The sequence below is a fragment of the Echinops telfairi genome, unplaced genomic scaffold (assembly GCF_000313985.2).
Source record: "Echinops telfairi isolate 266 unplaced genomic scaffold, ASM31398v2 ScPeMD7_70;HRSCAF=299, whole genome shotgun sequence".
In the NCBI taxonomy this organism is placed as follows: Eukaryota; Metazoa; Chordata; class Mammalia; order Afrosoricida; family Tenrecidae; genus Echinops; species Echinops telfairi.
The window spans coordinates 27,802,732-27,813,699 of record NW_022103968.1 but is presented as its reverse complement, the minus strand read 5'-3'; the positions used below and the strand labels follow the sequence as shown (position 1 = coordinate 27,813,699).

The 10,968-nt window shown below is 54.3% G+C and overlaps 1 protein-coding gene across 6 annotated transcripts; it reads left to right on the top strand.

Annotated features, from left to right (window-relative positions):
* Window positions 1-342: 342 nt before the first annotated feature.
* On the top strand, window positions 343-9,316 carry SFXN3 (sideroflexin 3). 6 transcript variants are annotated; one of them, XM_045291507.1, is made up of 11 exons: window positions 343-726; window positions 1,985-2,148; window positions 2,781-2,951; window positions 3,992-4,090; window positions 4,445-4,520; window positions 4,667-4,752; window positions 5,190-5,317; window positions 5,512-5,561; window positions 7,181-7,230; window positions 7,709-7,756; window positions 8,007-9,316. In XM_045291507.1, the coding sequence occupies exons 2-11, from the start codon at window positions 1,988-1,990 to the stop codon at window positions 8,101-8,103; spliced, it is 966 nt and encodes a 321-aa protein (XP_045147442.1). In that variant the 5' UTR covers window positions 343-726; window positions 1,985-1,987; the 3' UTR covers window positions 8,104-9,316. The 6 variants fall into 6 exon arrangements, with proteins under 6 accessions (XP_045147442.1, XP_045147440.1, XP_045147441.1 ...); XM_045291505.1 differs by having other exon boundaries at window positions 344-726; window positions 1,771-2,148; XM_045291506.1 differs by lacking the exon at window positions 343-726 and adding an exon at window positions 733-851.
* The last annotated feature ends 1,652 nt before the right edge of the window (window positions 9,317-10,968 follow it).

Sequence of the window (10,968 nt, the reverse complement as noted above, 5' to 3'; positions counted from 1 at the left end):
TGTGTGTGTGTGTCCGCCTCCTGTGACACAAGGTGTCTCCCTGGCCACTCTGTTCTGAAAGGACTGCAAGGCAGGCCAGTTGGTACCAGGACACGGGAAGCGGGAGCATCCTGATCCACTTGTCTGGATGCAGCTCCCTTCAACTTCTGTCCCGCCGCCCCGCCCCAGGGCGGAGACAGGACCGAGCTCTGTGGTCCAGGCCTCCGTGCTGGGGTCACTAGCAGGCTGGGGACACGGTGGACGAGCAGAGAGGGCCTGTGGCTGGTGACAAGAGGTGGAGATGCCGAGGTGCGGCGGCGGCAGGACTGCGTGCATCCCGGGGTGCCAGGGGACCAGGGGACCAGGGGACCAGGGGACCAGATCGGCGGAAGCCACTGCCAAGTAAACAAAGCGGGTGGTAAGCCGAGCCCTCGGGACCCGCCCTCCACGCCGCCCACCTGTGCCCTGCGCGAGTTCTCTCAGGGCGCCCTGACCCCGCGCCGCAGCTGCTGGGTGCCTCCAGAGGCCCTCCTGGGAGCTGCAGCCTGCGGGCTCAGCGCCGCCGCCGCCGCCTCTTTCTGCCTGAGAGACCCCGCCAGGACCGGACCGCTCCCCGCGCTCCGATTGGCTCTGGAAGGTGGAGGAGCAGGGCCGGGACCCGGGGCCCAGGCCGCGGGCGTATCCCCAAATAACACCCGCCGCCCCTAGGCTCTGCCAATCCCGGGGCCCAGCACACAGACGCAGCGGGTGAGTCCACCCCCCTCTCTGGTCAACGTCACGCGTCACGTCCCCTCTGGTGGCTGGGAGGGCCGGGACGACTCAGAGAGGAAGGCCGGTTGAAGAGCTGCAGCGACCCAGGAGCCCAGGAAAGCGTGAGTCCAGGGTTGGGGGCTGGAGGTCTGGCCTGAGGCCATCTCTTTGTTCTGTGGATCCAGCAAGTTGGGCTCTGGAGAGAGGCCCCAGGGCTGTAGAGAGGTGGGCTATGGACAGGAATGCCAGGGTGGGGCTAGCTAGGGCACCAGCTAGTTGATGAGTGTGGGCTGTGTGTTCGTGTGTCTGCACTTGTGTGTGTAAGTAAAGGTCTTTGTGGGCCGATTTGTGCAAGGAGTGTCCGCCTGGTTCGTCTGTGTGTCCATCGTGCAGGATGGTGTTTGTGTGAGGCTATGCGAGTATGTAAGAGGGTCAGCCCAGGGCGTGCCTGTCTGTGCAGCAGGAAGTGTGACTGGAGGGGATTAGTCATTCTGTAGGATTTTGCTTCTCAGCGCCAGATGGCTGCTTCAGCCCTTACTGTGTTGTGTGTAGAGGGTACCTACTGAGTCCTCTTCCTTTCTGGATGGGATGCCTTCAGGGAGAGGTGGTGGGTGCCTGCTAACCATGCCCTGCTATGGGACAGAGCAGAGTTTAGGACTTTAGGTGCAGGTTTAGGAAAGATGGGTCTGGGGAAGGAACATGTGGGTGCGAGCACCCACAAAGCTGGCATAAGTCCCTTGGTTGGGGTTTGGAGCAGATCAGCCCTGGGGTGACCAATGAGCCGGAGTTCTCCTCCAATCATGAAGGAGTGTGTGGGATGGCTTTGTATCTAGGTTGCAGGGCAGCTGGGCCCTACAGCTGTTAGTGATCATGGGTGTGAACTGCATATAATTCACATGTTTGTGCATCCAGAGCTCACGAGCCAAGAGATGCTGGGGAGCCAGTTACCGCTTGGGCATCAGTCACCTTTATGAGACACCACACCAGGCCAGAGGACAGGAAATCTGGTGTCCTAATTCTGTTCTCCTTCCCCTCCTCCAGTAGCTGCAGGTGACTCCAGTGACTCCCAGGGCCAGGGCATTGCAAAGGAAACAACTCCTCCCCCTATCCTTGCTTACCTACCTGGAGCGACCTTGAGCTATAGAAGGGACTCACCTTCGGCTTGGGGAGCAGAGCAGGGCCTCCCAAGTCTCCCCCAGGAGGAACCCTTGAGCGCCCTCCTGGCATCCCTCTGACCCTTGGACCTGACCTGCAGAAAATGGGGGAGTTATCCTTAAATATCAACATCCAAGAACCTCGCTGGGACCAAAGCACGTTCATGGGCAGAGCCCGGCACTTCTTCACCGTCACCGACCCCCGGAATCTGCTGCTCTCTGGAGCCCAGCTGGAAGCTTCCCGAAACATTGTACAGAACTACAGGTGACACCCACCCACCCCACCCCCACTACCAGCCCTATGCCTCTGGCGTTCTTCTCTGTCAGGATCACAGACCGCTCCCATCTGCTTCGCCCAACTGGGAAGTGTCCACTCCGGAACCATCCCCCCACTCCCAATCTACTCCTTCCTGTTCATCTCCTAGCATCACCGATAACTGTGGCCAAAGCTCTAGCCCAAAGGGCTATAGGGAGCTTTCATTGAAGAAAGGGCATTTGGAATGTATGGGTGGAGCCTGCTCTGTGCTGCCCAAACCCTCAGAAAAGAGGGCCTAAGCCACTGCTGGGCCACCCTCTGCAGATGAGATGAGGCTCCAAGTTCAATGACAGGAGGAAGTGGAAATCCTTGCCTTCACCCTTTTGACCCATTGGTAACCACCCTTGGCCAGGACCCAGGCTTTGGACAGAAATAGAGAAGCACTTCTCTGTGTGTGGCTGGAGGGGACATAGAAAATCCCTGAGCTTTGACCCACCCCAAGAGGCAGGGAGCTCCTTTATTCTGAGATTTAGGGGCAAAATTCTGAGCTCATTCTTCAGATGCTTCCTAAACTAGGCAGCTGGGCCCAAAGGAAGTTTGGGTCTCAGGATCACCCATCTTTTCCCTGCTGTCCTCTGCAGGGCCGGTGTGGTGGCTCCAGGGCTCACCGAAGACCAGCTGTGGAGAGCTAAATATGTATACGACTCCGCCTTCCACCCAGACACAGGGGAGAAGCTGGTCTTGATTGGCAGGATGTCGGCCCAGGTGCCCATGAACATGACCATTACTGGCTGCATGCTCACCTTCTACAGGCAGGTCCTGGCCCAGGCATCTCCTTCCTGCGTGGTCCATCGGAACTAGAGGAGGTGCTTCCTCTCTGGTCCGGTTTGGAAAGATCGTGGGTGGTGAGAGTCCTAGAGACTCCAGTCCTCAGATGTTGACCCGGGGTGTCCTTTCACCCCAAAGAGAGGGGAGGTGTTTGTGGAAGTATGCTGGGGAGAGTCAGCAGACGCCCTCAGCAGGTTCTAAGGTAAGGTGACCAGATTTAAAGCGGGACACCATTGACCCGGGGCTAGGGTGGAGGGGTTCTTGATTAAAAAATTTGGTCTCTATGGACCAAATAGACTCTTCCCGAGCTTGTCATGCATTCTTTCCTGTTGCGTCCCGGCCTGCGGGACGCAGGAGCAAGGCCCTGCAGGGAAAGACGAACCTGGATGGAGAAAAGACACGGAGACGTGGAGCAAGACAAAACTCTGATCAAACTCATTTATTTGGGCAAAGCTGGGGTATAAAAAAGGGGAACTGGGAGGGTGCATATTTTAATAAGGTGTGCGACACAGCATCCAATCCAACAGGTACATTAATGAAGCATAAGAACGTTAACCAATCAGCTGTAGGTAAAAGGGCGCGCGCTAGTTCTCAAAGACGTCCTGCATGCAGATTAAAGTCCATCAGGTGTAAAGCAAAGTCCATCTTAGTCCAATGAGCGCCTGGCATTATTAACCAATGGGTGAAAAGGTCAACTTTACAACTGCCCGTGCTACAGAGCATGTAGCTAGGAACATGGAGGCAGGAATTTAGGCAGGGCCCCACAGGTTTTGCAAATGAAAGACTAGGAAGCAGCCAAGTTCGGCTCAGGCTGAGGCTAAGGCCTTAATGGCCACCGGCTCCCAACACTTTCCAAAAATTGGGACTGTCCCGCCAAAAGCGGGACATCTGGTCACCTTATTCTAAGGACATCCTCTGAGACCCTCCTACAGGTAGAGGAATAGCCTATGGGTTTGATCATAGGGGTCCAAGGGTGGTGAGGGACACTGTAGAGAGATCGAAGTACATGTCTTCATTTCTTCAGAAAGACCCCGACTGTGGTGTTCTGGCAGTGGGTGAATCAGTCCTTCAATGCCATCGTCAACTACTCCAACCGTAGCGGTGACGCTCCCATCACAGTTGGGTGAGAGACAGTCCCCGCCCAGGCATCCACTCCTCTGCTTTTCACCGATCTTCCCTGTAGCACCTTGAGGGTGTGACTCACCACCTGCCTCTCCCATCTTTCTCCCCCATCCTGCTTCCTCTGCCCGACAGAGGCCATGAGACCCTCCTCTGTATGACTTGGGGGTTGACCCATCTTCAAGGGCAGGGAGTAGAACTGTGGGACAAGCCTATACTGAAGGTGAGGCAGGGCCTTTCTCTGCAGTGCGCCCCCTCCCCTCTCTCTCATGCGCACAGTTCTTGGCTGGTCCTTGAAGGAAAATAATCACCTCTGGGCTCTTCACCTCCCCTTGTGACCTGGCACTTCCACCCACAGGCAGCTGGGAACAGCTTATGTGAGTGCCACGACTGGGGCTGTGGCCACAGCTCTGGGCCTCAAATCCCTCACCAAGGTAAAGCCCCTCCCACCCCTATGCTATGGTCCCTTTCCTCTCCTTCTTCCTTTACCACCCCCTTCCCTGTGACCCATCCATCGCTGACCCACAGGCTCTCCTCCATATAGCCCCCAAGCCCCTGACTCATGCTTTTTCTCCCCTAGCACCTGCCGCCCCTGGTGGGCAGATTTGTACCTTTTGCAGCCGTGGCTGCTGCCAACTGCATCAACATCCCCCTGATGAGGCAGAGGTGAGTGTGTGGGCACACTGTTCACCCCACCATGGCAGATCAGCCAAGAGTGGGGATGCTCCGGCCCCTCCCTGCCTTGTTCTCACCACTCAGTCTGATTGAGGGCCCCAGGGGTGGGCGCATCAGTCTTTGCATCCTGAATAGTGGTTCTCAACCTGTGGGTTGTGACCCGTTTGGAGGTAGAACGACCCTTTCACAGGGGTTGCCCAATTCATAACGGCAGCAAAATTTCAGTTATGAAGTAGCAACAAAAGTCATTTTATGGTTGTGGAGGGGGAGGGTCACCATAACATGAGGAACTGTATGAAAGGCTCGTGGCATTAGGAAGGTTGAGAACCACTGATCTAGAATGTCCAGAGGCCACAAGGAGTAGCTGTCCATCAGAGCACTGCAGGTGGGATTTGGGGCCTCCATCTGAGCCTCTCTTCCCTTTGCAGGGAGCTGCAGGTGGGCATCCCGGTGACTGATGAGGAAGGTCAGAGGCTTGGCCAGTCAGTGGCTGCAGCCAAACAGGGGATCTTCCAGGTGGTGATATCGAGAATCTGCATGGCCATTCCTGCCATGGGTGAGGCCGGGTGGCTGAGTGGGGTGGGGCAAACTCTAATAGAAGCCACGTGGTGTTTGGAGTTCGGGGTGGGGTGGGGGCTCTGGGGGTGGTAAGACTTGGGAGAGTGGGAAAGGCACTTCCCTCTTTCTTAGGGCTTCCTATTTTCACCCCACTAACTCCCTCCCTGCCTGCTCCCCCACCCCCACCCCCAGCCATTCCCCCCGTGATCATGGACAGTCTGGAGAAGAAGGACTTTCTGAAGGTAGGTGATGCACGCCTCTCCCATCTTGGACGTGCTGGTGACTGGGAGCAGAGGTGACCAGCCCTCCACTCAGCCCCCAGGCTGACCCGAGTCCAAAACCTTTCACCTGCCCTCCCCACTCCCTCATTCACCTCTCCACCACCTCACCCAGGCTAGCAAGAAGGAACTGAACCTCTAGGGGTAGGCCTGGGGTTGGGGTTGGGGGACGCCAAGGGAGTGGGCAAGGGAGGAGGTGGCAGGAGAAGACAAAGGGCTGGAGGGGGTGGTTTCTGCTCTGAAGGAAAGCCTCGTCACTCCAGGGACCTCTGATAGATGCAGTAACAGACCTTCACGGCCACACCTGGCGTCATAGCATGCCATCATCCAGTAATCATGGGACACACCTGCACAGGCACTAACCAGACTAGGAAGCAAGGCACAGGCATGCATGGGCTCCTTCCCTCACGAATATCTACTGAGCGCCAACTATGCCCCTTGCATGTCCTTGGGCTGAGAAGGCGTTCAGAATCTGCTAATAAGGACACAACCCCACCGCTCTGTAGGAAACCAATGGGGCAATTTCGTCGACACTGTCAGGGAGGGCGGCTGAGAGAGGGTGGCTTGAGAAGGTACCTCTGAAGACTCAAAGCTGGGAAGGAAGAGCGTGGGGAAGGGTGTTTCAGTTAGAAGGAACAGCAAGGACGAAGGCCCCACGGCAGCGACTTTCAAGAAACAGAATGGGGGTCTATATTAGTCTAGGTACTTTGGAGAAACAAATCCACAGCAACTCATATATAAGAGAGTTTTATGTAAAGAAAAGGTGCATCACGAAAACATCCCAACCCAATGCTGCCCAAGCCCACAAGTCCAACATTAACCCATTAACCCAACACCAGTCCACAAAGTCCTCCACCTCACAAAACAGAGGCGATGATGCCGACTGTAGGAGGAAAGCTGAGTCAGTAACTGAATAGGCATCTCAGCACTAGCAGGGATCTCCACACGGCTGCTCCAGCACCCAGGGCTGCATCGGGATAGGTCCATGCGGCTTCTCCTTAGGGATGTCTTGTAGGACGTCAATCTTGCAAGCTGAAGCAGGGAGCTGCTAAGGCAGCTGTATCCTGGTGCGACCATCACAAAGCAAGAGACCCGAGAACTAGAAAGGCGAGGCTCACCACCCATTTATCCCTCTGCCTTTCAACCAGCCCCACATGTGATTATCGGCCAGGCTGGCACCATTAACTAACTCAGGGTCCCTATGGTTCAAGCTGAGAAGGGTGTGCAGAGCAGATGTGTTTGACAAGGGACATATTTGTGCCACTGGGATGGGAGGAAGTGAGTGGAGGGTTAGAGGAGGCTTCCTGGAGGAAGTGAGGAAACAGAAGGAGGGATGAGGAGGGCTCTGGAAGATGATCGGAGGCTGGAAGGCAGGAATGGGTGAAACAGCAGAGGATGGTCAGCAAACAGGCCTGGGGGCATAGAGTGGACCTCCTGGAGGTCACTGCCCTGTGACGGGCTCGGGAGAAAGTCCAGAGCCACACACTTGAGGGCTCAAAGGCAGGGCTGATGGGTACAATGGCGTGGGGGGTGGAGAGAAGGGGACATATGCCATGCTACTGCCATTCTCTGTCTCCCAACAGCGCCGCCCCTGGCTGGGGGCACCCCTGCAGGTGGGACTGGTGGGCTTCTGGTAAGTGTATTGGGACTCTGGGGTAGCTGAGCGCCTGTTCTGTGGTAGGCATGGGTGGGCGATTGCTTTTTTCAAGATGTTTATACACATCATTCCTTTACATATTCAGCTCATGGGTGTCCTGAATGCCTGCCTGTAGGTGTGCTCTGTGTGTGTTGGGGGTAGGGGGGGATGCTCCCCATCCTTGAAGATCATGGTGTCTTGTTGCGGGGGTTAGAATCTCCATATTCAAGAGACATCACGGACATTAACTTTCAGCACCAGGTCCATTTAATTTCTGATTTACCACTTCCTGATGAGGGGCCTTTGGATCCAGGGCCCAGAGACTATTCTCCTCCGACAGAGCAAAATGTCAGGTCCTTCCAGTTTTACTCCATCTCCATCCATCGGGGCTGTCCCCAGAGGTGGGGCAAGCTGCAGGGAGGGAGCACCCTTAGGCCAAAGCTTCACCAGTCTCTCCAACTGTCTCCTTCCTCAGCCTGGTCTTTGCCACCCCCCTGTGCTGTGCCCTGTTCCCCCAGAAGAGGTAAGTGACACCCAGGGTGGGTGGGTTCTGGTCAGATATCTATTTATCAGGACCCACTGTCCGTAAGGGTCTTCTGCATTTCCTGAGAGGAGGACTGGCAGCACATGGCTGATCCTGAGGGTTGGGGGAGGTGGCAGTGAGTCAGCCCTGCTAGCAAAGGAGAAAATTCATCAGGCCAGCCATCTCGAAGGAGGGGCAGCTGCTTAGCCTGAGAGGGGGACACTCAAGTGGCCTTGCTGTTCTGTTGCAGCTCCATCCGTGTGAGCAGGCTGGAGCCGGACCTGAGAGCTCAGATCCATGAGCAAACTCCCAGCGTCCAAGTGGTTTACTACAACAAGGGGCTTTGAGGGAGGGCTGGCCCTCCCACCCTCCTTAGCCTCCTTGGGCTGCTGCTTGAGTGGGGCTTAGTCATCTCGGACCCTTCCTTGGCTGCCTGGCACTGGGCAAGGGGCTGTGGGAGGAATTCTGAGAACAGCAATAGGTTAGGCCCAAGGGGGTGCTCCCATAACCGCTCTCTCTCCACTGGTACCGAAGAGCAGAGTCAGGTAACCACTTCCTCTGTGCGTGCCTGCGTGCGTGTGTATGTGTGGTCCTGGGATGTTCTGAGATCCGCCTTTCCCCCACTTGCCATCTAGCCAGGTTGTAGCACTGTCTTTCCTAAACTGTTCTCCTAGCCACCTTCCCGACTGCCTTCCACGCTTTCCACAGACACTGAGAGACATCAGCCGAGTCCTTTAGATTCTGATTCATGGCTTCCAAAGCCGACTCGGGAACGGGGCTGGCCAGTGAAGATACGTTAGGATCACGGAGGCAGGGGGCATATACATCCCTACAGCCTGAAATCTATTCACGTCTCTCCTCTCTTCTCCCATCCCCCTTCTCCCCACTCCTCTCCCCACCCAGAACAAAGACAGTCCAGAATCCTCTCTTGCCCTCATCATCTCCCCTACTCCCCAGTGTGCACATCACACAATCCTAGGAGCCTTGGTCTGCTCTCACATCATGATCTCCAATCATTCTACACTCCCACCCCCCACCCCCACCTCAAAAGCCACAAAGGCTGGGCAGACTCTCCCTTCTATGAGCCCTCAGCTGACCCTCTTCCAGAGGGACACAGCTTGGGAGGGGTGCTTGAACTCCAGGAGTAGCTGAGTGATTGTAACTAGAACACTTAACTAGCCCGAGGGTGCCCTCCTCATGCAGGGACTTTTGTGCTCCGTTGGCCTATGCTAGCCATTCAGCAACCCCCCCTCCTTATCTCCTTCTCATTCTTATGGCTTGGCTCTGCCCCTACCCCTATCCCACCCTGGAAAAGAGGAAGGGCCCAGGCACAGATGGTGGGTCAATGAAAGGCAGGTGTGGTGATGGAACTGGCGGTGCCAGGCTCAGAGTAAAGAGAGGAAAGGACTTTGGCTCCAACTCCCATGACCTCTGATTGAAGGAGTTAGAGAGACAGGTGTATAGGGCCCCCACGGGACCCTCTGAGAACATTTTCTTGCCCTTCCAGTCACCCTCCACCAATGACACCAGTGTTACTCAATAAATCGTAAACCATCCTGACATTGATCTTCATTTGATTCCCTGACCTGAATGCCCAGGAAGAGGACTGTGGCCTGGCTGCTTCTCCCTGCAAAATTCAAGCCTTAAGTTTCTCCCTCTCTACTCTTGTAGGAGCCTCATTGCCCAGCAGAGGGCGATCTAAGATTAGAAATCAGTTCTATCAGCTCCTGTTGTGTACTAAAGCCAAAAACCCCTACCACTTCCCCTGTAAAACAGAGTAGAACTGTTTCTTTGAGTTTGTAATCTTTATGAAAGTAGACTGCCTCATCTTTCTTCCATGAAGTGGCTGGTGAGGCCCAATCACTGACCTGAGTCCCACATCCTTTACTAAAGTAACCATCCACTGCCATCAAGTCGATTACAACCCAAGGATTTCCAAGGATGTAAATCTTTATTGAACAGATAGCCTCGTCTTTCTCCCTTAGAACGGATGGTGGTTTTGAACAGCTGACCTTGCAGTAATGCAACATGCAACCACTACACCACCTGGGTTCCCATGAATGGTCCACAGAATAGTCTATTAATTTGACCTGGGGGTCACTTACTCTTCTTTGGGTGTGTAAAAGTTTCCTTGTATAGAAAGGGAGCAACATCAGCTATTATTCATTGAGCCCCAGGGTCTGGTGTCACTCAGTGGTGTCAATCTCAATAAAGCCAGGTGCTGTAAACCTACTGTCTCTTCTGATCTTCACAACAACATCAGTGAATCTAGGCATATATGCATTCTTAGCAAAGAAACAGGCTTACCGACACTAAGAAAGTTGCCCTCAGTTACACGACCAGGAGGCAATGGGCCCAGGATTCAGCTGAGGTCTTTGTGACTGGAGTTACTGTGCACTGCTTCCTCCTCATTAAGCATCCTGTCTAGTGCCAGACAAACTGGAGGCAATAGACATCCTGGTCCCTTTGACATCCCAGGATATCTCCTCCCAGGGCCCAGGTGGTTTGCAAGCCAGCAAAATGGATAGGCCCACAGGTGTATACAGCCCTTTTCCCAACTTGAGGGTTTTATAGCTGAAGCAATAAGCAAAGAATCTCATTCTTGATTAAGTATGGGAGAACACCAAGATCATTCAATGTAGCTCCAATTCCATCCCATTCTGCCAATCTAGACTAGCTCTCCCCTCCCAGCTGGCAGGGGCCCTCCATTCTTTGTTGGAGCCACTTTCGGCGGTGATAGTTTCACCTCTGAGGATCCTTTTGAAAAAAGGATACACACACATAGATATATATCCTTTATATAGAGAGATGTATATGGGCCCTGGTGCTATAGTGGTTACACACTGCTGCAATCTCCATGGTTAATAGTTCAAAACCACCTGCAGCTTCATGGAAGAAAGACTAGGCTTTCTCCTCCCATAAACAGGTACAGTCTCAGAAACATTCAGGGGTAGCAATGAGTCAGCATTGGTAGTAAGGCAGTGAGTTTGGTTTATTGTGTATATGTGTGGTAAAAAATTACCCATCAAATTAGGTTTCCATCTAATAGTTTTTGCACAACTTGTTCAATGATATTGGTTAATAGTCCCCTATGTGACAACATTCTCATGATTTTTGTTCCAGTGTACCATTTCCAGGCACCTAGTTTCCCTGACTCTTACTTTCTCATCTTTGCTTTAGAGCAGGGGTGTCAAACTGGCGGCCCTCGGGCT